The sequence below is a fragment of the Anolis carolinensis genome, chromosome 4 (assembly GCF_035594765.1).
Source record: "Anolis carolinensis isolate JA03-04 chromosome 4, rAnoCar3.1.pri, whole genome shotgun sequence".
NCBI lineage: Eukaryota > Metazoa > Chordata > Lepidosauria > Squamata > Dactyloidae > Anolis > Anolis carolinensis.
In genome coordinates, this window is record NC_085844.1 from 28,178,241 (window position 1) to 28,205,195 (window position 26,955).

The 26,955-nt window shown below is 38.4% G+C and overlaps 2 protein-coding genes across 6 annotated transcripts in view; one reads left to right on the forward strand and one right to left on the reverse strand.

The window, feature by feature from the left end:
- The first annotated feature begins 1,477 nt into the window (after nucleotides 1-1,477).
- Nucleotides 1,478-7,308, forward strand: LOC100560876 (cytochrome c oxidase subunit 6C-2). 3 transcript variants are annotated; one of them, XM_008119484.3, is made up of 4 exons: nucleotides 1,478-1,615; nucleotides 4,812-4,938; nucleotides 5,247-5,402; nucleotides 7,202-7,308. In XM_008119484.3, exons 2-3 carry the CDS (start codon nucleotides 4,825-4,827, stop codon nucleotides 5,370-5,372), a joined length of 240 nt encoding a protein of 79 aa, XP_008117691.2. In that variant the 5' UTR covers nucleotides 1,478-1,615; nucleotides 4,812-4,824; the 3' UTR covers nucleotides 5,373-5,402; nucleotides 7,202-7,308. The 3 variants fall into 3 exon arrangements, with proteins under 3 accessions (XP_008117691.2, XP_008117690.2, XP_016852451.2); XM_008119483.3 differs by having other exon boundaries at nucleotides 5,247-5,373; XM_016996962.2 differs by lacking the exon at nucleotides 7,202-7,308 and adding an exon at nucleotides 6,364-7,189 and having other exon boundaries at nucleotides 5,247-5,373.
- A 5,225-nt stretch (nucleotides 7,309-12,533) lies between these two features.
- vps13b (vacuolar protein sorting 13 homolog B) overlaps nucleotides 12,534-26,955 on the reverse strand; it is a 389,126-nt gene continuing 374,704 nt past the window's right edge. For all 3 annotated transcript variants that reach the window (XM_003226609.4, XM_008119485.3, XM_062980141.1), the window contains exons 58-62: nucleotides 25,387-25,557; nucleotides 19,651-19,827; nucleotides 15,647-15,749; nucleotides 14,879-15,128; nucleotides 12,534-14,767 (exon numbers count right to left, since the gene is read on the reverse strand). In XM_003226609.4, the coding sequence (XP_003226657.2) occupies nucleotides 14,519-14,767; nucleotides 14,879-15,128; nucleotides 15,647-15,749; nucleotides 19,651-19,827; nucleotides 25,387-25,557 (950 nt within the window). In that variant the 3' untranslated portion in view covers nucleotides 12,534-14,518. The remainder of the gene's footprint in view (nucleotides 14,768-14,878; nucleotides 15,129-15,646; nucleotides 15,750-19,650; nucleotides 19,828-25,386; nucleotides 25,558-26,955) is intronic.

Genomic DNA, 26,955 nt, shown 5'->3' on the forward strand with positions numbered 1-26,955 from the left:
ACAGTGTCTTATACTAATTTTTGCTCCCGAAGATGTGCTAGGTCTTATTTTCAGGAGATGCCTTATTTTTCCATGAAGAAGAATTCACATTTATTGTTGAACAAAAAGTGAACATTTATACTGTGCAGTAGTTATCATCACAAACCAGCATAACCAGACAAACTGAAATCCTGTCAAGAACTACAATTATTTCCATGTACATCAATCTATGGTATGTACATTTACTGATCCTGCACGTTGAGTTCAGCAGACATGCTTCCAAACAAAAACTTTGCTAGGTCTTACTTTCGGGGGAGGCGTTATATTTAGCAATTCAGAAAAACCTCTACTAGGTCTTATTTTCAGGGGATGTCTTATTTTTGGAGAAACGGTATATATGTATACATGTATGTGTGTGTGTATGTGTGTATATATAGCTGGAGTCACTTTAAAAATGTACCTGTCCTGACGTACATACAAATTCAACTTAGAAAGAAACTTTAAAAATGTACCTGTCCTGACGTACATACAAATTTAACTTAGAAAGAAACCTTGTTCGTAACACCAGGGCACGTTATAAGTCTTTGAGTGGATGTCATCTCTAAAGGAAACATTTCCCACTAATTATTTCTCGATCAGGTCTTGACAGTGGCTGAGCTTCTTACGCTCCAATATGAAATATTATTCACCACTGCCTTTCCCTATGGAAGTAGGACTCCATGCTCCTATGAGCCAATATGGTGACAACAATCCTGCTGATTGAGTCTCCACTGTAGAATTAATGCAGTTTGACACCATTTTAACTTCCGTGGCTCAGTGCTATGAAATCTTGGGGGTTGTAGTTTCACAAGGTCTTTAGCCTCCTGTGCCAAAGAGTGCTGTCCCAAGATTCTACAGCATTGAGCCAAGGAAGTTAAAGTGGGGTGAAACTGCATTAATTTTGCAATGTAGATGCACCCCCATTCATTCTGGCTGGGGGATTCTGGGAGTGACAGTCCAAAAATGCGCCCCTTCCCATGCTTTGGAAATTGAAGCCTGCATCATTTTGGGAAAGGGGACCAAGGCCAGATCTTATGCACAATGCATTAAAATCGCAAGTTATAGCAACCCCGTGGGGTTTTTTTTCAAAGCAAGGCATACTCAGGGATAATAATAATAATAATAATAATAATAATAATAATAATAATAATAATAATAACTTTATTCTTATACCCCGCCCCATCTCCCCTAGGGACTCGGGGCGGCTTACATGGGGCCTTGCCCAACACAACAATATAACAAAAACAGCAAAACAATAAAACAAATATCCCAACAATAAAACATCATCATAGTTTTTCCAGTTCCTTGCTCTGAAATATTGCTCACTACGTGAACAAATCAAGGTGCTCCATTAACTGTATTCAGTTGTGTCCAGCCTCGAGATTAGCCCCGCCCACCCCGGCAGGTGCGCAAAGAGGGAGGTTTTTTTAAAAAATGAAGTTTGGCCCAAGCGCGGCGCCGTATTTGTGGTATCGCGCATGCGCAGAAGGGAGCTGCGCTTCCAAAGGTGACAGAGAAAGGACAGCGGCGGCTTCTTCCAAGGCGAGCGAGTGAAGCAGGAAGGAGGCGGCTTTCCCCCCTGGGCTTGTGGCGAAAGGTGAGTATGTTGGGCCGCTGCTGGGTTTCTTTTCAGCTCCGCGTTCCCGAAAGGAGCTGAGGCGGCGAGAGTGACCCTGGGCTTCACTCGAGGAGGCGCCTGGACGAGGGCCTAGGCCTAAACGCCTGGAAGCGCTTGGGTCTTTAGAGCAGGCCTGGGCAAACATGGGCCCTCTAGGTGTTTTGGACTGCAATTCCCACAATTCCTAACAGTAGGCTGTTAGGAATTGTGGGAGTTGGAGTCCAAAACACCTGGAGAGCCCATGTTTGCCCAGGCCTGCTTTAGGGGAATATTAGTACAGTAGAGTCTCACTTATCCAACATAAAGGGGCCGGCAGAACGTTGGATAAGCGAATATGTTGGATAATGAGAGATTAAGAAACAGGCTATTAAACATCAAAATAGGTTATGATTTTACAAATTAAGCACCAAAACATCATGTTATACAACAAATTTGACAGAAAAAGTAGTTCAATACGCAGTAATGTTATGTTGTAATTACTGTATTTACAAAATTAGCACCAAAATATCACGTTATATTGAAAATATTGACTACAAAAATGCCTTGGATAATCTAGAACGTTGGATAAGTGAGTGTTGGATAAGTGAGACTCTACTGTATATGTGTGTGTGTGTGTCATTATATAGGTATACATATAAATTTACACATACAATAGTCTCACTTATCCAACAGAAATGGGCCGGCAGAATGTTGGATAAGTGAAAATGTTGGATAATAAGGACGTATTAAGGAAAAGCCTATTAAACGTCAAATTACGTTATGAATTTACAAACTAAGCACCAAAACATCATGTTTTACAACAAATTGTCAGAAAAAGCAGTTCAATACACAGTAATGTTACATAGTAATTGCTATACAGTAGAGTCTCACTTATCCAACGTAAACGGGCCGGCAGAACGTTGGATAAGCGAATATGTTGGATAATAAGGAGAGCTTAAGAAACAGCCTATTAAACATCAAAATAGGTTATGATTTTACAAATTAAGCATCCAAACATCATGTTATACAACAAATTTGACAGAAAAAGTAGTTCAGTATGCAGAAATGCTATGCAGTAATTACTGTATTTACGAATTTAGCACCCAAATATCACGATGTATTGAAAACATTGACTACAAAAATGCGTTGGATAATCCAGAACGTTGGATAAGTGAGACTTTACTGTATTTACAAATTTAGCACCAAAACATTGCAATGTATTGAAAACATTGACTACAAAAACAGTTGACTATTAAAAAAATACTACAAATAAAGATGGAATTGCTGCCTAGAGAAACAGCTGTGGATACGGGCGGGAGGCAGACTGCGTTGGATAATACAGAACGTTAGATGAGCAAAGATTCGATAAGCGAGACACTATGTGATAATAATGTCATAATTTTATTTCTTACCCACCTCTCCCCCCGGCTCGAGGCAGGTCCCAGCACACTTAAAACACACAAATACTATATAAAAATTCTACAAATATGCATTATAATTATTGGGGATTAAGGATTGATCTTTTTTTTTCTGTGTCAGGAGCGATTTGAGAAACTGCAAGTCGTTTCTGGTGTGAAAGAATTGGCAGTCTGCGAGGATGTTGCCCAGGGGACACCTGGATGTTTTTTCTGTTGTTTTACCATGCTTGTGGGAGGCTTCTTTCATATTCCTGCATGGAGCTGGAGCTGACATGCCTCTCGATTAATCTTGGCAAGATTAATCTGCCAACCCATCACTTACGTTTTTAAAAAATTAACAATTACTACTACGGCAGATTACTTAAAAGAAAGCCCATACAAGATTGGCCTTGGTGATAACCAAGATTTCTGGTGATGAGGGAGCAGCTTTTTCGGTAATTATCCCAGTCTGCCTTGAACAGTGAATATCCCACCCCTGCTGAAGGAAGGAAATTAGTTTTCACCACTTGCTACCTTAAAATGGTTATATTCATTTATATCTCACCTTTCCCCTCAATACGAAGATTCAAGGTGTCTGATGACACATTCAAAACTACAGATTAAAACTACAGAAAAATTTAAATAAATACAAGTCTCTTAAAGGACATCTAAACAGTTTATAAATTTAAAGACCTTATGTTTAGTTAAAAGATTGTATGCAGTGGGTTCTTGGTATCTGTTGGGGTTTGGTTCCCCATGGATACCAAAATCCATAGATGTTCATGTCCCATTATGTACAATGACATTGTAAAATAGTGTCCCTTATGTAGGAGAATCAAATCTTTTCAAGTCATGGATAGTGGAATCAATGGATATGGAAGGCTGCCTGGACAAACTGCAAAGTAGCACAGTGCACATTAAAAACCCAATCCTAGTCGTGTAAAACTACAACTCCCACAGTTCTGTAGCATTAAGCCATGGTTGTTAAAATGGTGTTAAATTGCATTAATTCTATATTGTAGATGCATTAAGTTCATTTTCCCATAAAGTCAGAAAGTTCACTGGGTGTTTTTGGACTAGTTCCTGCTAGAGCAGATAGGACAATAGGAGAGATTGTGACAATGGATTTCATCTTGAAGACTATGGAAACAGAAAGTATAAGTACAAGTGAAGCATCCCTTACCTGGAATTTTGAAATGTTCCAGAATTGTCCGCATGTTTGGCTCAGATAGTGGCACATTAGCTTTGTAATGTTCAGTGTACACAAACTTTGTTTTGTGCACAAAATAATTATAACATTGTATAAAATTACGTTTAGGTTGTGTGCATAAGGTGTAAATAAAACATAAATGTCATGGTTAGATTTGGGGCCTTCTGCAATTTCTGCAACTACAGATATTCCAAAATCCCAAACACGTCTTGTTTCAAGTATTTTGGGTAACTCAGGCTGTAGTAGTATTGCATAAGGCTAATATCTCTGTTGTTGAATATGTTTGTTTCCAAACGTGTAAAGTTATAATTAAACCTACAAATGGGGAATAGTCAACAGTACAAGAGATGAAAAAACATTGTATAGATAGCACTCATTAAATATTTGTTGCAAGCTGAAGAATTGCTTAAGAATATATGGGTAGCTTTGTCTTGTGAAGTGGGACTCAGCCCCAGTATATTTCATGATTTTAATCATCTTAACCTCATGGCTGTTGCTTGTCTTCTTTGTTGATCTTAGTGATTGTTCTGTGATAACAAGGCCTGCTTTTGTTTTGATGCTTTTCTGTTTTTTGTTGTTGTTTTTTTAGGAGAATCACCACAATGTCAGCTGCTTTGTTGCCCAAACCACTGATGCGAGGCCTTCTGGCCAAACGTCTGAGAAAACACATGGTAATAGCATTTATCTTTGCTGCAGGATGTGCAGCTTCCTACAAGGTCAGTATATGAGAAATAAGTTCCTTACAATACCTTCACAATCCCGTGTTTGTTCACTGAGGAATAAGCCTTATAACATTAAGTTGACCTTTCATCTTTGTAAATCCATACATGATGGAAGCCTTAATAAGAAAGTGGAGTTGCTCAGCTGCTCAGTGCTGTTGCAGTATATGTTTTATAAGCAACTGAGCCCCTAAATAATATAGGCTGCTCACTGGTTACATTTTCCTTCATAGAAGGTGGCCTGAAATATTTTAAAAATGTAGTTTTGAATATGTTGTTCAATCTGATTTTTTTTCTCTTTTCAGTTTGGTGTGGCTGAACCCAGGAAAAAAGCATATGCAGACTTTTACAGAAACTATGATGCCATGAAGGACTTCGAGCAAATGAGGGATGCTGGGATTTTTCAGAGTGTGGGACCCAAAGGAAAATAAGGTATCCTCTGGGTTTTCACTTCCACCAAGGTAGTTTTTTTTGGCAAGCTATATCTGTGTAATCTACTGTGTTAGAAGGGCTCACAGTGGATGGTATCAGTCTTTTGATAAGCTCTGCTGTGTAACCTAGAACAAAACTTTTTGATAATTGAGATTAATACGAAGGCTGAGATAGTAAAGTTATGTATCTGTAATATGCTTTTACTTGATGATGATAAATTGGTACTTTGTGTTAGGGAATAAGTAGTATGAAGAAACAAGGACAGGGGGAATGGAAATGGAAATGACAGGAAGGTGTTGCTTTGCAAATCATACTTTTGAATTTGTAGTGTGTATATTTGGCAGTAGATTCATGATGATTAAGCATCAAGAATCCCAAGGGCCCAAAACTATGTTTGGTGCTTGTTGTTAGTAGCTTGTCTATAGCTACTAAATACCTACTCTTGTGAGTCTACTACTGTTGCCTCCTTCATCTCTTGTAGAGCAGACTAGACAAATCCATTGCTTGGCTTCTTCTCCAGAGTACTTACCGGTATAGTCTTTATGACATTTTCATCCCTTTTCCAAAAGCTACTTTTTTCAAACATTTTTTTTCGCTATTTTACATGGTCATAGTGCAGCTGTTAGAATCATAGAATCGTAGAGTTGGAAGAGACCTTGCGGGCCATCCATCCAGTCCAACCCCCTGTAAGAAGCAGGAAAATCTCATTCAAAGCACCCCCGACAGGTGCATGCACAATTACACTATGTAACATGATCTTTGTTCCTGGGTTATAAATGTCATTTTCCAATTGATTCTATCATAAAAAGAGTTTATTAAACTGCAGGACATTTTGATATAGCTTTTCAATGAATATCTGATAAAGTCTCAACTAATTCAAAATAGTTTGTGGCAGCCAAAAAAATGAAGTTTCTTGAGTATAACAACTACAGTAGAGTTCCAGTTATCGGACTTCTGCTTATCTGACACACCGTATTATCTGATGCGCAGGCTTCTCGCCCCTCCCCATGGGTGCCCGGAGCTTGGAGAGGCCCCTTGCGAATGGCTGCCTAGAAAAACTTGAATTGAGTTCCCCTCCGGAGCCTGCCTTCCTCGAGGCACCTGCCCACTGCCTCCTGAGAGAGAAGCTTCAAAAGTTGCTGAAAGGGTGCCTCTTGAATTTGGCCTCCCCCTCTGCACCCCCTGGAGGGCTCCTCCATGCATGGTGTGCAAAAGTCCCTTCCCTCCTTGCCAAGCCCCGGCTTCGATAATAGGGCCTCCCTATTATCCAACAGTTCCGGTTATCCGTCATTTGGCCCTCCCCTTTATGTCGGATAACTGGAACTCTACTGTACTTCCAAAGTAAGTATTGCACAATTAAACAGGAAATAACACTTTCAAACCAGGAACAGACAAGGTTTTTAATTTTGTTACATAGTGTTATCATTTTTAAATCAGAAGCCTGCTGGTTTGTGGTCCTATTTTGCAGGTAAAGAATATCTGTTATGTAGCATGGAAACTAATTATGTATAAATATTTTGAAAAAGTAATCTGTTGCTCAGTTTAGACTAAAATGTTTTTGTGTCTTGAGATCTTTATTATTTGTTGGTTTACTCAGACAGTTTTAATGATGAATTTTAAACTTCCACTTTATGTCTAACTTTTGTTTTGTGTATTTTAATACATATTTTATGGAAATATGTTTTAATATGTGTATTTTACGGAGTGTTTTTAAATGGTTGTGTGTTTTGATTATGTGTTTTAGCAGTGTTGTAATACACTTCAAGTCATGAAAAGAGTAAGAAATACTGGGTAAGAAATAAAATTATTATTATTATTTCTGTTTTAGATTTGGACAGATGACAACTAAGCACCACTCTTTCAGAGAACTATGCTACGTGGTTAAAATCAACATTGGATATACTATAATATTGCTCATTAAATGAAGTACCTGTCTGATATGTGTTTGCCTCTTTAATTGACATGACAACATTTCAAGCTTAAATAGATAGGAGTTAGTAAGACTGGTCACAAAGTATTTATAAACCAGGCTCCTACCTTTCATCAAACTTTCATCAACACAAGTTTCAATGAAGATGTGATTGAAAGAAGTTGTGATGATATGAACATAACATTTGCAGATTTTCCCTTATACCTTACTGAACTGGGGAGGGAGAGCAGGGGAATTATGGCCTCCAGGTGATGTTGGACTACTTTTTCATTAATCTTGAACTTTGATCATGTTGGCTGGGTCTGATGGGATTTGGAGTCCAGCATCATTTCAATCAGGCCATTCCTGCTCTGAGCAAATTAAAAAGGAAGAATTCGAGGTTGGGCTCTTAGAGTAGGTAAATCATCTTGAGACTTAATATATTTCCTGCTTATAATAATTTTCCATTATTACAGCATACCAGAAAACTGTTTAGCAAGATAGCTATGCATCTATCTTACAGCTATTTTACAATAAGGAATCTGATGTAGGTATAGACAACTGCTAAGTTCTAGGAGGTGGTCTCAGGACACTGTATCTCAACCTGCAAAAAAAGCTATTTTCCTTTTTTTGTCTCAGATGTTCTTTAAGAAAAAAAATCCATATTTTTGGCCCCCTGGACTGCTGTAGGCATAGGAGAAGTTTGTTGGGCTTTTTTAAAGTTACAGGAAGTGACACAAGCTTTTATGTAATTGTTTTGATGTGTTTTTGAGAGGACCTTGGGGACCATTGAAATTACCCTGTGAAACTACATCAATTTTGTCGACCATACTTTCCCTTGCCCTTATCTAATGGTATCTTTGCTTCTCAGGATTGGCCCTAGTTCGATGAAGGGTAATCCCATTGAAATTATCATGACTTAGGTTGTATGAAATATGTGTTTCCTCTTTCCCTTGGGCAGTGGGCAGGAAAGTACTGTATTTGGCCTCTGAAACTCCAAAGAAGTTTTTTTAAAGTTGGGAACTTGGCAGCCATTTTTGTCCTGAAATGGTTCCCAAGTCCCCAAAGAAGAAGCCTCTGCTGTTTGAAAAGGAGCTGTGCAAACAGATTTTCTTTGTAGCTTAATTATGTTACATGTAGGATTGACAATTTGTGTTAGTCCCAACTAAAGTTGATCCACTCAATCAATTATTGATGAAACAATAATTAGATAAATGCCAGTGATGTAGTGGGTCTGTTCTGATGGGTTGAATGTGAGAATTGTGGCCTAAATACGCAAATACTGTACATTAGCAGCATTGCTCTGTGCACTATATATTCCCTCTTGTTTTCTTGTCTTGATATGGGACTTAAATCCTATATTGGCTTTGAGGATCTGGAAAAAACTTTAGTTACAGGCTTTTCACATTAGATTTTACTCATGTTATTGATCCATGTTCAGTTCTCTACATGTTGATTTGTGCATTAGAAAGCACATTTAAAGGAGTGCATCAGTGTATTATTTCATTAAATCATAGATTTGATGGATAGCTGGGCAACAGTGTAGTGCTTATGCTCTATGACCCATATGTACAAAGAGCAGTCAACTTCCACATCCTCCCCACTCCTAAAGGGGAAAAACTACATATAACCTGATGGATGATTTGAGATAATCTCTGAAGCAATTATCAAAACATTTTGATTGGCAGGTAAAAGCAATGGAGTATTTCTGTATCACTAGTGATAACTGTGCTATTGATTTCAAAATACTTGTATTTCCTCAGATGGCATGATATTGTATAAGGACTTAGGTCTCATCTTTCAGAAATCATCCAATAAATTAAAAAAAATTGTCACAGGGAATCCATAGGATGCTTAACGGAGAGAATTCTGGCATGTAATGGAGGCCTTGAGATGTTGCCACTCAATCTGAAGTGTAGCAGTAGCTCTGTTGTGAGATTGGCTTGCTTGCTAGACTGAACTTTCCTGTAGGATACCTCCATTTCAAATGGGATATAAATAATGTGAAAGAGATTAAAGTTGCAGCTGCATCCTTAAATTAAAATTTGCTTGGAAGAATGTTTACATGTTGTAATGAAATACTACGGATATGCAGTCTTGGTTGTTGACTTCATAATTGCAGCTGTTCTGGGATGGACATTACAAGATAATAATAGATGTAGCCAGAGGTGACTACTGTGAAGGTAAAGAAAGCAGTGTTTGTGGCGTAGGCTATAGTCGTCACCAGATATTTATCATATGAAGTATACTTCAGAAGTACATGCTATAATATGATTGTTCTGCAACTGTAGAAGAGTTGCTGTTGCTGGTATGCAGTGATTTATCTGATGCCAGTGGTTGAATTGTTTTGGTTTACTGTATTTATGTCCCAACATTTCCTCAGAATTGGTACTCAAGTAGTGATTTCTGTACTTCCCTTAAGGAAATCTAGGAGAAATTTTGTTAATTTTCTTTTGATAATTTTAAAACTTCACCTCTTTTCCTGGCTGCCTTAATGCTAACTTTTCTCTAGATGTTTTTGCTGGTTGCATTTTCCTGAATTCTGTCAGCTAATTTCTTACAGTGTAACTTCAGCATTAAACCACTCTCCAGCTGACCTCTAACTGTGGAGTGTATGAATGAGTTTGGCTATTAAAATGCTTTTCCAATCCTGATGTTTAAAAAAGCCAATAAAAACGCATTCCCTAATTTAAGACAAGAAGTTGGAAGGTCTGAAGATCCTTTGTTACTGCTTGGTGTTTTTAATCAGTAACTAAGAACTTGCTAAGTAGCTTCACTAGAACTATTGGATGTTTTCTCATAGATAGTGGTGAGATGTTAACAGTCCATTTGAAGTAGATGTTTGGCTAGCAGAAATTGAATTTACAAGCTTGAAAATAAAATACAGATGGTTTAATTTGGAAACATATTCTATGTGAAGACTTTATAAATAGCTGAAAGGATTGCCAGAGGTAGTAGAAGCTAGTAAGACGGCTATGTTGGAGCTACTGAAACCATTCAGTCAAGTACAGTTATTTTTATTTGAAAAAACAACCCAGGTTCCCATCAGTGAAGCACAGGCGGTGCTATTCTGTGTTTGTTTCCATCAAAGAAGATATATGGACAGCTATGTATAAGTTGATTTCTCCCTCTTTCAGTCCTGCTCTGAATAGACTACACAGTCTTACAAATTCACCATATTTTAAAAAATCTGGTGGTAAATAAGAACCATAGAAAGATGCTATTGGTACCAGCTTCTCCATGAAGGCTGTGTGTTTGCAAGAAATAGTATAGCAGCCACATAGGAAACAAAAGAGACACAGATATAGGGACTATATGATCTCACTGTTGACCTGTTGCGCAACTCTCGGGTCCGATTCCCACATAAGGAATGCCTGGTAGTAATAAATCATCTCTGCTGCTGTTGCTTATAAACTAGCTTTGTGTGGCAATGATGCTGGAGTTTGCTTTTAGATAGCTTAGATGGTAACAGGTATTCATCATGAATATTATCTTACTCCATGTTCTCCTATCAAATGGTAATCTGCATATCGTGTGTCACTGAATTAAGCTGCATCTAATCAGTTTTGTTGGGAAACTGCAAGTTTTGGTGTCGTAACTTTTCTCTGTAAGTCTCAAATCTGTAGCCCTTCCTTTGGGAGAAGGCACTTTATTGAACTTGTTATCAGTTTGCCTTTTTCAGTGTAATCAGAATGTAATTGTAATCAGAAGGAACAATGCCCTTTGAACATATTGAAATAAATGCATCTTTAGATGTTGCCTTCATACTAGAATTCTGTTTGGTTGGGATGATGTTCACAGGGTGCAACTTCAAGTTATAAAATATGCAGCAGAACCAGCAGAATTAATTTTGCAGTTGGCTGTTTTGTTGATACTGATACAATCCTCTGCACATGGATAGGCTGGATCTCATGTAAGCTCTTGAAACTGAGCTGGCAGAAGTCGACTTTCCTGCTCCTCCTCCCATAGCAACCTCTCCTTCCCGAGAGTCCTAAAATATTGGATGGCTAGTCGATAGTACTGTAAATTGTGGTGTGTGTGAGAAGCGAGTGGAATCTCAGAAAATCAGATGGAAGCACCTTTGGTAAACTCAAAAAAGATGATCTAGAATCCCGTGCAATTAAATCAGCTTGAAAAAAGTAGTGAAATATACCTTATTAATGCCACTGATGTTAAACATGCAACTACGTACACCTTGGAGCTTTTGTGCTATGCTCAAAGTGTTATGAAAGCTAGTGTGATGAATTGTTTTGAGAGTTGGATTAGGAGACTGGGAGACCAGGGTTCAGCCATGGAAATCCACTAGATGTCCTTGGGCAAGTCACACTTGGGCCACAGAGGAGGGCATGGCAAATTTGCTCTGAATTAATTCTGCCAAGAGCCCCCTTCCTGTGATACATTTGCTTTAGAGTTGCCATAAGTCAGAAATGACTTGAAGGCACACAATAACAAAAGTGTTCTGAGGAAGGCAGCCATATTTGTAGGGAAAAGAATAAGAAAGATACTGATAGTTCAGGTCTTCAGGTTTAGTTGGCCAGATGGTTGTTTGAGCAAGTAATTCTTTTGGATTTTTTGAGGACGTGTGTGGTAGAAATAATGTGTCAGATGGATATCTGTAAGTTATTTGAGGCTCCTGGTAGTTACAAATGCTGCTTGTAAATGCTTTTTTAATGCAAACTTTAAGGCATATAATTTCTAGATACCCAGTAATTTACTGTCATCATTCTCAAATAGAACTACAATCAGGAATAACTAGTAAGAGTTATGACATCTGCTACTGAAATATAAGCCAAATTGTGGAGATCATATTTCTGTTATTAATCTTTAATATAATGAAGACATTCTGCATTAGGATTGCTATATGAATGAATGAATGAATGGTTTATTGTACTAGCCATTAGGCTTGCTATCTGTGAAATACCCTGATGCACAGGCTAGATAGCGTTGTCATTTTGTTGTAGTCTTGTAGTTTACATCAAATTTATATTCAAGTGCTCATATTCCAGTAAATTGTCAGAATTCAGTGATCTCCATGCCACTGGATTTGGAGGCAAAGTTGCTTTTGAGAGGATTTTAAGAAAGGTACCATGATTTGAAGGAGCGTTATACAACTGCTGTATGGTAATTTGACTCAGAAGGTGGATTATAACCCTTATGTTCTTTGTCTTGCTGTGGCGATTTGGTTGTATGTGTCTTTAAATACAGGAAAATTGTTTCCTTGGCTGTAATATATATAGTCTGTATACAAAACTGGCAATATAACTCTTTATTCTCATAAAAGATTCAGGAATGAAACCCACTAATTTTTAAGTAGTGCTTCTTTTACAGGTAAACATTGACCAGTTTCAGAGATAAAACATGAAATGTTAGCAGAGGTTAGGCTTGGTTCACACTTTGCATAATCAATAAACAATAGAGTCTTCCAGAGGTAACTCAGTAACAAAATGAGATACACCAAAAGGATACTAGAACCAATACATTCTTAGTTTTCTGTATCTGAGTGAGCTAATATGCACTGGAATTGTCAAGAAAAATTAGATAATGGCTAAAGGCAGTGATTTGATTTAATTTCAGTTCTTGTCTTAAACCCAGTTTTGAAGTATAGCGAGCCTCTCCACATATTGATGCTGAGCTTCTGACCTGAAAATCTGAGCTACTTAGGCCCACCTTTTCAAGTAGAAACAGATAATAGTTGAGAACCCACATCAAGGAGATTTCTGCAAATGGAAGTCTGCTGATCCAATTTCAATACACAAATAAATCTAATCGCTGTTACTGAGATAGCCAGATTGTAAAACAGAGCTTGAAGCATCTGCAACAAATTACATTTGTCTGGAAACATCATTAAAGTCCTAAAAGCACAAGCGGCAGAGTTTCTTGGACAGTCAACTTAGAAGGGCAGGTCCAGTGAGTGGTAGAGTTTATATAACTGGGACCTAGACTGTGTAGTGCCCATAATCACATCAATCACAATTTCAGACAGAAATTCTGTGAGACACCTGCACAGGTATGTTTCCCTTTTGTGTGCAGATGTTCTGGTTTGGGCACTGTGGGAATTGGCACTACCTTCCTCTGGCCGCAGGGCCCAAAGACACCCCCCCCCCCCACGAAGACCAAAATTACAGAGTTTTGTATTCAGGGAAGGGAAATTGTGTATATTTTTGGGAAAGCAGGGACATATGAGCCTAAAGAGAAGTTACTGATGGACAGCGGCATCTTCTGGTTGAAACTTATGTTGCTGACTTCTATGCATGGTACTTGGAAGCAGATCTTTCAGGGGGGCTAATCTTGGACTAAATACATCTTCAATGAGAGACTGGGTTTTATCTAGATGTTTTGGATTTCTTTTTGGTACATTTGACTGAGCACATCACTCCTAAAGCTTTATACAATGCATATTGCTGGTCCCACAATAATAACCAATAACATTTCTTGCATAATTAGGTATAGTCAAAGAACTCACAACAGCATATACATTCAGAAGTCTGAAAAAAGGTCTTATGAGGGCATAAGAGTACTACAGACAGGTAGTTTCAAAAATAAATTAATTTTGTAGTTCCCATTTTTCTGTCCAAACTACACAAAGGCACTAGATTATAGTAAGGACTAGAGTCCTGCAAGATTTCAGTCAAATAAAAGATGCAGCTATAAGGTTAAAGCAGTGCTAAAACCCAGCTGTCACTAGTAACGTAAAATGACCACTTCAGTGCTTTCAGACTGAGTGGGAGGAAATGTTTTGCTCTAAGGATGGAGCACTTGGAGTAAAAGTTTCAGCCCTGAGGAAGTTTTTACAGCTGAGTTATAAACCTTGCTTATAACAGAAACTGGCAGACCCTAAAATAGGACAGCGCAAAAATGGATTAATCTCTGTTGGAGAAGAATACCTAAATGTGCATTTTGTGTTATTCTCTTAGGTCTGGTTTCCAGACTTAAGAAAAAACAAAAGACTTCACTGCCTTCCTTTGGAGTTGTTACAGTTCTCTTTAGCTTGTAACAAACATCCTTTTAGTATTTTGTTCAATTCTGCCTCAAGTAGTTAGCTGGAACTAACACATTATATATAGAGGTGGGCAGAAAATATAATCTTTTAAAAAAAACCTGTGCTATTTACTGTGCCAGCCAATAAAGCTCAAGCAGATCTGTTTAATGCGAGTTGGAGTAAAAGGTTCACATCAGGCAACTGCATAGACTTTACTTTACTTTACAAATGGAAGCATTTTCCCACACAGGGTATCTTCAGTTAAATCCCCTTCTCAAAGCTTTGTTTTTTACCATGGTGAATTTACTGATGAATACTTGGGCAAAAACAGGATCAACAAGATACTGATGAGTCTTAACTGTTGTAGGAATGGGTTCTGCAGCTACCACTGGGGCTGCGGTTTGTACAGACACAGTGCCAGGAACAAAGTGGCAGGATGTCTTGGAGATGTAGTCCACAAGCCGATTGTACTGCTGTTCAGACAACCTCTCTCTGCCTCCATCTGCCTGAAATGAGAGGACACAGATTTACTGAAATACCCACTCTTTCTCTGCAAATTACCATCCTCTCAAACAACTACTTTTAAAGGTCATGAATTCTTCTTTGTCCAGCTTTACCTCTGAGTCAGAAGGAACCCTTTGCTGCTTGAGTTGCACCTTCAGCAAGTTGCTTTGCTCGCTGTCTTGTAGGCACTCAATTTCTGTCACTGGAAATGCCTGTTGCTGGGTGTCCTCACTGATGCTAACCACAAACAGCACTTCTGAGGTAAGTAGCAAACACCCTTCATGTTCTTGGCCTGATCCACTCACAATCACCACATCCAAGGCCATGTGAGCCTCTGGTCTCCCAAGAGATTGAAGCATTTTCCTGTTTTAAAAAACAACTCAAAAATAGGAACTTGAATTCAAGTGGAGCATGCTTTTCTGTGAAGCTGATGCTATAAACAAACACACAGAAAATTCAGCACTAGTTCTTGCACATCATACTAAGAGGTGTCATATTTATTTTGTAACATTATCAAAGGTCTTCAACCATCTGCAGCCAGCCTGACCTAATTGATAGTCATAATCCTTTGGCTCATTTCCTAAGTAGCTGGAATCAAACACATAAAATAGCTATTTCAGGAGTCATATGGTACTTGACCTCAGTGCATAGGCAACTAAGCAAAATCTTTGGTAAACAAGACTTGGACTAGTATCAAAGTCTGAGTATCTGTTCAGCGCAAAATGGGCCTCTGTGCAGTAACTTTTGTGTTTAGCATTCCTAAATAAACTATGGTAGCCTCCCCTTTTCCCAGAGCAACAGGCTGTTAACTAGAACTCAGGCCAGAATCTATTCATCAATGATGTAGATTTAAAAATGAACAAGTGTCCCCATAATTTTACCAGACGTATTTGATGTGGCTGTTTGGTGCCTGCTCAGCATGTTGATCACTTGGAGAACAGCGCTGTTTGGGATGCTGAGAGAGTCCAGCTCCATGCAAAATACCTGTGGTAAGAGAAGGAAGGGCTTTTACTTGTTGGACGTTTTGAAAACAGGAACATGCTGCAATGATGTCATCTTAGAGCAGTCCATAAAACAGCGCAGATCCAAATTGATGTCATTTCTTTGGATGGTGTAATGGAGATAATTCATTCAACGTTAAAATACAACCATCATTCACTTAACCCTAGCGGATTTTAACATTAGCTAGGAATAAACAAAAATCAGTATGACAGTCAAATACTAGCAATTAGGGGAAACATAATGCTCTCGAGGGCCATCCGTTCAGAATAGGCTTGGGCATGTCATTTAACAACATATGTATAAAACAAGACCACTCTTAACTTCCTTGTTTCATTCCTGAATTCTTCCATAGATATGTCATGATTAGTAAACATTAGAAGGAACGCTTGCCCTAGATACTGCATTTCAATAGAGGTCACTTAATCCAGCTGTTAAACATGGATCCCAAACCTTTATGAGTTCTCTTGGGGCACCCAAAATATGAGGAGTGCTTCTTTGTGCCAAGGTAGAGCTCTCTGGAGCGGCTTCTTTTCCTGTTTGTTCTGAGCAGAACTGCCAGAGCTAAGGGCTGACCTGGCATGTGCGCTTTCTAGTGGCTTGTAAATTTTTATAAACGAAGGCATGGTCATTAGATTGTGAATTAGCGGGGTGTAAAAACTTCACAGATATCATAAAAGTTTTACAAGACTGATGGAAGCTAGACTAAGCCCGGTGCTACAGAATTACAGGGCACAGGGAACAGAGCTTGAATATGTATGTATTGAAGTGATGGTGCTGGTGCCAAGGGAAGGGCTGTCACAATCGGCATGCTCTTGTGACACAAGAGGCATTTCTGCACTAAGGTGTAAGCAACCTGGGTGTGTTTCATTAAACAATACACTGGTTGTGGGGGAAATACAGCTTCATGTTGTACATAGAAGCAAATGGTAATGTTTAAAAAATGCATTCCATTTACAACAATTAACTAACTGAGGTTTTTCAGTGTTATGCAAAAACGAGAACATGTGTTGACTTCTGTGTGGTCTCCCATTCCTCTCTCAGTAGGCATAATCCCATTTGCAATCTAGTGGTGGCCAAGATATTCCCCCATCCACTGCCATCTATTTTGAAATGGCTCGTTCTGTATTCTTAGCTCCCTTGTCCACATAGAAATGGGAGCTAAGATGTTGTATACACTGGCTAGGATCCAAAGAACTGTGCAACTTGTTCAGTGTATCCAAGGCAACTGCGCTCCAAAGTATTTTTCAAACTGAGGGGGGTCTCAGTTGGTAATGTTTCAAGGGGGACACCTGCCTTTCCAAGGGAACAAATAAAAAAACCTGATTGGGTGCACACAAGTCCTTGTGGTTTCCTAAAGTAGCTCTCTGGATCCAGGCCATTGTTTGCGGTAAAATACATCCCTCCATTATGATGGACTCTAGAAAGAAACTGTTGGAAAACAAATGCATGGAAAATCTATTGCAGACAATTATCTCCCTACTTTGAACTTCTTTCTGAAGAGTACAGAGGATTAAATTTTTTACTTATCTTGATCAATTTATCATCATTCTACTTTAACCTGGGTCCCTGAAGGCTTGGTTTTCAGTTAAGCCATCACAAGCTACTATATCTGCTTTTCAAGCTGCCAAACACTCAGTGAATTAAAGATTAGCACATTCACACACAAAACCGCAAAATGACAGCAGGATGCTATTCACATCATGGATTTTTTTTTTTGCTTTCTCTACACTGTTGTCATGGGGTTTTCTTAGCAATATTCGTTCTGATAGGATTTATCTTTGCCTTCCTCAGAGCCTGAAAGAATGTGATTTGCCCAAGGTTGCCCGGCGGGTTTTCATGGCTGAGTTTGCATTCAAATCCTTGCCAGCTCTAGCTTATACGATTTTTACTAGTTGGATGATAGATAGCTTTCCTGAAGGTCTCATGATTCTCCAGGAAGGACTTTGCATCTGAAAGTTACTGTAAAGTTCCCCTTCTCCACTACAGTGTATAATAGAAGAGTGCCTTATAGGCTCTACTTTGAACCTGTGACCCTAACTAATACACAGGATGATTATCTCCAAAATACATTTCAAAACCTACGGGTGAGCTGAGCAGAAAGATTATATGGTTAGACTTGGTGCACCTTTGAGAGCAGAGTGATGGCTAAAGGTTTAGTTAATGGAAATCTAAAAAATGAAGTCAGACCCTGCCAATGTTGAATGATCAGTGACTAATATTTTAAGGAAGTAAAACTTGAATCCATTAATGAAAAGGACATTCACACTATATAGGTAAAAACTAAAAGTATTTGTTTGATTAATTGTTCCATTAATAATAATAATAATAATAATAATAATAATAATAATAATAATAATAATAATAATAATATCATTAATGGAAAAATATGTATCTGGTTTACACTCGAGTAAATGGTGTGTAGTGAGAGAGCTCAGATACCTTGACATAGGGAAATTTAGAAAATGTCCCCTCTCTCCAGCAATAGGCTTCTTGGCATCTCCTAGTAACTGTGGAAGTTTTGTATAATATAAGAGGGAAAGTCCAGCTTCCAGCACAAGAACTGGTAGGCAGAATCTACCTGTTGCTTCAGGAAATAGGATGTGCCATCTGTTTGTCCTCAAGGCTTAATAGTCAACAATGTAATAGCCTGAACACAACAGTGATGCAAGTATGGAACTTAGATGTCTTCAAACTGACATTTAACATTCCTTACAGCTTGGGGTCAGGATATCCTTGGCCTATATGAATCTCTCTCCCTATGTAGACACTCAGTTGGCAACCTGCATATGCCCTAATGACCTCCGAAATATACCTGTCACCTTAGGTTCTGGAACTCGACGAAAGTTTGCAATGTACTGCCATTAATGGATCCTTTCTGCCTTTAAAAGATTTAAAATAAAAGTAGATTCCTTTAAAAAGTATTTTGATGCTGATGGTTGTGAATCTTTGAACTTTGATTTTTATATGGTATCATTCACAAACCTTGTTAGCCATTTTGAAGTCTCTTGGGAAAAAGTGTTATAAAAGAATGCTTCAAACAAACGACACTAGTCTAGTTAGAGGAAGGCATCCTAAGTGTGTTAGGATAAGCAAGGGCATATGAGTCAGAATTAATTTCTATTGAACAACATAACTTGTAAATGTATTGGGTGGGATGATGCTAAAATGCAGCCATCTCCATTTTCGTGTTTTGGCCAAAACTGGACAGGAGTTCTGTATTCCACACTGATATGATCATGATACTGAAAGGCAGGTTCTTTATAGCTGCTTGGCAGTTAAGGAACCACCTCACTTCCATTACAAAACAGTTAAGCCTGTGACTACCTCTGCTGTGCTGGATTTCCTGTTTGGGTTAGCTTTTAATAACTTGGAACAGGCAATTGTTGGCTTTCTTTGGAAATGTTTGCATTTTCACAAGATTTGATTAGAGATGGGAGCAATCCTCGTGATTGTGATGGACTGGAGATAGCTTGCAAAAACCCACCTGGTCCATTCAATTCTCTCTAGCAGAACTACATTTCTCTCAGTCACATGCAAGTCATGAAGTGCATACCATTTTGAAAACTAGCTGAAACTTTATATACTCCCACATTCTGACCTCAGTTTCACTTTCCATAAAATTCAGCAGCTGCCCAGTTTGTCTTGTGCATAGAATACGTCTAACAGTGTTTGTTATGATTCAAATATTCTTTGAACGAAGTCTAAAAACCTTCAGTAAAAAGATTACTGTGGCATTAGAGGATTATGATAACAGGAAATAAAACATTTACATCTTAAAATAATGCAAGCATGCAACATACGAACATATTTAAAAACTGAAAACTTGAAGTCAATCTGAGGCCACTACTATCCATACTGAATTTACAGGTTCATGAAAACCTACCATAACCCGTCTGCGAGACTAGCTCAGCTGCTCCTCCAATGGGCTTGGCAAAAACTCCCATAATGCCCTTCCCCACTCCAGAGATAACGCCTTTGGCCTTGTGTCCAGCAGATGCCTGGGCCTCTGACGTCTTCTGGAAGTTCTGCATCGGCTGGTCTACAATCCCAGCAATTGCACCTGTAATGAGAATTTCCAAGCATTTTACAGAAGTATAACAGAACAGAATAAGCATGGAGTGTGGCTTTGAAACAAGTTTTGTTTGAATGCAAAATGTGATTGCCATTTGCCGAATGCAGCAATAAGAAATACCAGTGAAACATGAGCAACAGTCCAGTTTCTTTCATTCAAACAAGGATCCCCCTTTCTCTCCTGCTTGTTCCCCTTCTGCTTCTCTTTCATATAAACATTTACACTTTGTGACTTCACAGTGTAATTTATTCTCTCAGATGTTTTCTTTTGAAGTAGCTTTGTTGTGGTAGAATTTGGAATACTGTTGGTCTTTCAGATGGTAACAAATGTCTACTAGTATTGAGAGACTTTTAGCTGCCATGGAAATGAAATTTTCATGTATGCCTAAGATTGACTTCATAAGAAAAAAAATGCCTGCATTTCATATATCATTTTAATATTCCCTTCTATTGCCAGAAATGCTCATAAACTAATGCAACCTCTGATATATTGCTAAGCTTAGCAGAATTAGGCTTTGGGACTTTTTGTTACTGTCTTTGAGAACACAACCATATTTTACTTTAATGTGCATGGGTCAAACTTTTACAAGTGCCTTAATGACCCCTCTGGCTTTTAGTATCAACAGAGGACTGCAGTTTAAATCTTCCTAAATGTAAACAGGTATGTAAGGTGGGATCTCTCTTTGATCTCCCGTTTACTCAAGCCACTTACCAGAGAGATGTCTCTCGTTGTTGTAACTTTGATGGATAAGCTATTTGGAAATCACTAAAAGGACAATGATTGAACAGAATGACAAGGTGTTATGTGACGGCAATTTGAGTCTGAAGTGCCTGAGCTCAAGGTCATTGTTCGGCACAGAGGCAGATGAAGCCTGCAGACTTCTTTGCTGGAGGTTTATAGAAAAACAGACCAAGCAGCTGCAGAGGGAAGGATGTATATTTGGTCTCATGTGGAAGATGGTAAGCGGACGGCACAGGGAATGATGCTCTTTGTTATGTCCAAATGGCACAACATTTTACCCTTTAGAAATGTTAGAGATGTTCCCCCACTGTTTCTCAACCTAATCATTGGTTTTTTAAAGCATAAAACAGATTACTTGTTGCATACCTCCAAGTAATTTCTATGGCAATTCTAAGGCCATGTCACAGGGTTTTCTTGGTAAGAGTTGTTCAAAGAGAGTTTGTGATTGGCCCAAGGTTATCCATGGCTCGGTAAAAATTCCGTCCTAGTTGAGTTATAGCTCAATGCTCAAATCACTGCACTATGCTGGCTTTCAAAAGGTACATTCCAATATGGTCTTAAACTTTGGAAATACTTCATTGTTTCCTAGCTCCCTTTACCCTTGTTGCTGTTCTCACTGGGCATGTAGTTATCTCTCAGAAACATTGGACTCGATTCCCAGGAAAGCAATTGGGCTGAATAGAGGAGAGCTTTAGGTGATAAATGGCTAAAATGGGAAGCACCCTCATGTCTGCAGGGCAACAGGTTTGTGTTACATACAGTGTAATGTCAAGTTTGACCTTCAGAAGCATGACATTCTTGTCCATTCTGTCAGGGCAGAAGAGTATTTTCAATTCCTCCTCCCTCATTAACAGTTCATCCTTCCTATAGTTTGCTAATTAGATGAAACCTGAACCAGCTCCTTGTTGCAAAACAACAAAGCTCCCTCTTTCCTTTAGTTTGGTATCACAGTAAAGCATCAGAAGAAAAAAAGCAAAATATTCTGTGTTTTTCCCTGTGGCAATATTATGTTACTCTACTGGCTTCTTTCATCCTATCTCTGTTAGTCATTCATAGAGACTTCTCAGACATGATTACCCTATTAAACATATTAAACCTTCTTTAATGTTGAAACTTGTAGGTTCTTTTCCGCAACACACTTGAACAATGTTACTGTGTGCTAATAAATGCTTCCTGTGCACTCTATATTCTTTTCTGTTAGGAAACTTGGAGGAAAGAAGCTAGGGAAGGCAGATACTCATATGACAGGCCTTACTGGAAACAGAACTACTGCTATGTTTATGGCTAGTTAGCTAATGATCTCACCTATCATGTCTCCTTCTATGTCAGTGGAACATCTCCCCTTTAGCTGAACAGAACTGTCATCCAAAGAAGGATGGCTTCAAAAGCCTTTGTAGTGCTCACTGCTGCAGAGATGTGACACTGGACCAATTGGATTCTTAAGCACAAGGAAGAGTAAATCCAGGAGGAGCAATGAAAACATGTTTGAATGGCAAACACTAGCCCTGTTCAATCATTCACAAAACTTGTTTACTCAACAGATGAAGGAAATGTGCTAGCTCTGCCCACTCCATTATGACTTTCACCATCCTTCATTATGTGGAGGATAATGGTTCTGAATCTGAGTGTTTTCTAGATCCATGTAGTTGGAACTCAGGAAGCTCCTGCAACATCTGTGAATCATTTCTACAGATAGAAGAGGCTCTCTGTAGAGCAGTGGTTCTCAACCTGTGGATCCCCAGATGTTTTGGTCTTCAACTCCCAAAAATCCCAACAGCTGGTAAATTGGCTGGGATTTCTAGGAGCAGATGACCAAAACACCTGGGGACCCAAAGGTTGAGAACCACTGCTGTAGAGTAACATGCTTAGTGTATGATTACTATGTTGTTATACCCACCCTACCCCACCCCAAAGATCCTTGGGTTGTAAGAAATGCTACTGCTAAAGATCTTCCCTCTCTTGAAATCACAATTCCCAGGATTCTGTGCTGGTTTTGGTGGCTAAACAATTTAAAGAATAGTTCAGGCTGAAACATAAGACCTTCAAACGTATAATTTGTGTTCATGATTCATTGTGTCTGCTAACTATTCACTTGTAAGGCACATTCTAGGCTTCTGTTTATTCACATCACTATGCACTTGTAGATATGTATTTGGGATGATATTTCATCAATAAGGTATTTCTTTTATTTACTTTATTTATATCCAGCCTTTCTGCCAGTGGGGACTCAAAGTATTTGTAAACAGAACCAAAATGATGGATGGAATAAGTTCCTCATTGCTATCTTGAGTAAAGAGAACAAATCAGAACAAAAAAAATCTGTTACGTTTAAATACAAAAGATATCTTCAGATTCCTACCACAATATATAAACTCCTCCATAGTCAAAGTTCTACTGTTCTCATTAAAGTCTCTGCCTCCAGCAAAATCAAAGAATGTTCACATAACCATGAGAGTCTTTTAGGGTATCTCTACAGCATGAATAATTAAGCAGAATAATTAAACAGTCCATCCAAATTAGAAGTAATGAGAATATAATAACAGTATAATTTTTACCATCCAAAGCAACTTCGAAAGATTGCTAGAACTGTTGGAGATCTCTTCTATGGGGCTCTGTCTTGTGTGGGATTCAGTGGCACTATTTCAATGTTGGACATTGTGGATATACATATATTAATCACATACCACAATTCCTCCCTTGTGGCCACTGCTCCCTCCTTTTACAGCTAAACCAGAAACAGTGCAGCTTAAAAACCACAATGACATTTCATTTGATTTATTTTTGCTGTAGAGAATTCTGCACACACTCATACTAATATTTAACAAATACATAACTCTTCTTAACATTGTTCCATTCAATTCAGTGATATTTATTTCTTCTATGAGACTTTCACGGAATACTGGTTTTTAGTTTTTCAGCTTTTCACCATACTGTTCATGTTTTCTTTTATTGTCTTCTTTTACTTCCAAATTATCTTCTACTGTATATGGGTATGTCTCGATGCCCCATTCAGATACAATTTTTCCCTTTTCTCTCATCTACATACGCACAGTACTTCTTGAAGCAGACTTCTTCCCACTGTAGGGCCAGGCTGGACCTGAACTTGATATTTATCTGTGAAATCATTCCCAATAACCTCAACTTAATTTCCACTGAATTCACAAATCTGCCCTTTCTTAGGAAGGAACCACACACCAATCAAAAGAAGGATCTATCATTGAAATCAGAAGCTTCCCAATATAATCCCCACAAAGTCACTTTGTGCTCTGAATCAGCACTGGTTCCCAGAGAGAAGGAGAATGAAGGCTATTTCTGATAGCAGATTGAAGGCTGTATAATGTATACTTTCACCCTTAGCTTAAACTAAAATCAAACAACAACTAGGAACACAAATCAGAACAAATCTTTTCAAACAAGTCTCTTCTAATTTTTTATGTTTGCTTATTTCTAGCATAATGTTGGTATGCTATGGATGTTTTTGCTGGAGAAATAGTTTTTATGGAAGTTTACTTGACACTGGAACTACACTCAAGTGGTTTGCAAACAAAAAAAGCATCCAGATTATCTGTGATACAAAGGAAATAATCAAGTTCAAGAAGTTTTCCTATAATTTATGAAAAGGAAAAAAATTAACAGCTGTCTCTATGTATTTTGTTTACAAAGAAACCAATTCCAAATATTTTTTTCATTCTTAGATACATATGTAAATGAAATAAAAATATAGAATCCTAAAATCCCATAATTAATGAAATGAAGAAATTACAGCCCTCTATTGTGTTTTATATGCTATTTTTGTTTCAATGAATGCATTAAATCCCATTCATATTTAAATTTTTATCGATAAATGCTGAAACCTGCTTAGCTGTGATGGCACAGATCACAGATATAATTATTTACTATTTTACAGATTCTCATATGTACTCTGTTAGTCTTCTTTGTAGTACATGTCATCTTCAGACTATGACAAGTTTGGACTTAGCATATGTAATCTTAGAAGTCAATATGGGAGAACTACAAGTGGGACTATCAAGTGACTTAATTTATAAGAAACTTAGAGCATGCAAGCCTATATGGTGAAATATGGCCTCCTTAAAAGTTTGTAAGTCAAACTGGCTCTGGGCCAATGTTTCTAAGTTCCTTCTGAAGTTACCATGTGATGAATGCCTTTTCCTCCTCACTGTCAGCTCCCTGAAAATTCTTCCTGAGCTTCCTTTCTATATCAGGTTGAAGTGATGGGATGTGGTTATTCTTGCAAGTCAAAATAGATAAGAGAAAAATGCCTGACAGTGGCAATAAGTTCACCCACTGGCAGAGGTGAGGGGACTTCACAAGGTGTAGATCTGAAATCTCTGGAACTTCCTTATACGCGTTCCCCATTCTTTTATCTGCACTTGACAGTGATGGGCCTGACACAAGTCCATCATGCCAAAAAAAATATTTGCAGTTGGCTATGACTGCAGAGAAAAGGTTGAAAACATACTGGTTAGTAGTTGCTAAATAGAAGAACTAGAAGAGCCAATAGTAGTGAAGGGAATGCACTTTGCTCGGCACAAATTGCACTTTATGTCACAGCCCACAATCCTCTTGCCTCTGTCATTCATGTAGCAATTCCCCTCACCCCGATGAATTGAAATTGGCAACAGAAAATAAGAACCTAGAAATCACAACCAAATGCATTATCAACATCTACAAAAACCAAATCTCCAAATGAATGGCCCAAAATATAAATATGTGTTTTGCAGTTCAGTTTTGGATTTCATTCCGCAAAGCTTCTGATACAATGATCAGGAAATCAGACATGGTTACCTAATAAGCTGATGCCCAATCGAGAGAGGCCCTGGCGCAGCCCTTCTCCCAGGTTCTCGGGGAGCTGCCGTCTCCATTCCTCTTGCCGATTGTAATGCTCCTCATCCAGGGACAGGCGATCCATATTCCGAGCCAGGCTCGTTGCCAGATTGGTAATTGATGTCAGTGTACCTAAATGCAAAGTTCAATGATCAAATTAATATTTTAGTTATAATGAAGGCACTGACACCAGGATGCATTCCTCCCTTAGTGGGACTTCCAAAAGTCTAACCACTGACCATGTTGGATTGGGGCCGGGGAGGGGGGGGGGAGGATGAGCTATAGCCCAAAAAAGTAATGTTACCAAATATGGGATTGAACTCCTTCATTTAGAAATGAATGAGACTATTTATATACTCCTGTATATGTTGGGGGCAGGTTTAGGGCTCAAAATTATGGATTTTGATATGACCTGTGGATACACGGAGAGACATTCTGCAGAGAGGGAAAAGGACTCACACCGGCTCCCTAATAAATTGACCCAGTTTTTGGGGGTTGTTTTTTGACTAAAATTTGCATATATGAGTATATATGGCACAACAGTCTAACTAAGTCATACTCATGACATAGAAAAAACAACTGACATTCTGCACCAGCTTCTTAGTTATCTATGCACAGCTAATTAACATCTCCTGGCATGATTCCCTCACAAGACCAATTCACCAGCTATCAACCATATTCACCAAAAAATAGTGTTCAGCTGCTGATCGGGGTGCAGGGGGAGGATGTTTCTAACTGTCACCAACCAATGCAATAAGGAATTGTAATGTAGGTCTGCTTCTGATTGTTCCTGTCTCATTTGCTGGAAGGAGGGGCTGGAAAAGTCCAACTCCTTACATCTCAATTTGGAGTGGATAAGACCTATTTTATCCAGTGTGGCTACTAGATGTTAAATTGAGCTTGTAGGGACATTTATGAAGTATTACAACACAACTGTATAGTCTTACTGAATATGAAACAGCTACAGATCTGTAACTCTAGGTTATAAGTTTGTAACTGCAAGACAGAATGCCATCCTTTCTCTTTAATTTTAAAGGATGGGTGGAATTGATGGGAAGTATAGATTTAACACAGCCCTTTAGCCTAATTTCTCATGCTGTAACTAATTTAGCAAATCCTCTATTAATAATTCACTAGGTAATCACAAACCATTCATGAATATAATTGGAAAAAAGGCAGTGGAGGGGCAGATTCAGAAAACAAACGCATGCAAGGATTACTTGCACTCCATGAAAATGTTGGCAAAACATTTTTCCTGCTTTGAATCTTCTTCATTTTGCAGCAGTGCTCTGAAGCCACAAGATGGCACTATGTCTGTGTTCAAGTCCAGGGACATCCAGATGTATCCCTTGCATCAAAAATATTTTCAGAAATATTTAAGAACAGTGCTCATACAGATGATGAGGCAATGTGGTGCAGGATTTCTGATGTACAGCAGAAATATTGAACTTTAACATCTCCGTTTAGTTACTGTATGTCAAAGTGACTATGCAAAAAAGTTTAAATCACCAGTGTTTCTAGGATACTATT

Bases quoted from the DNA above. Each gene is read 5' to 3' on its own strand.
- LOC100560876 (XM_008119484.3), top strand. From the start codon at position 4,825: ATGTCAGCTGCTTTGTTGCCCAAACCACTGATGCGAGGCCTTCTGGCC. The intron at 4,939-5,246 runs GTCAGTATATGA...TTCTCTTTTCAG, and splicing joins GATGTGCAGCTTCCTACAAG to TTTGGTGTGGCTGAACCCAG.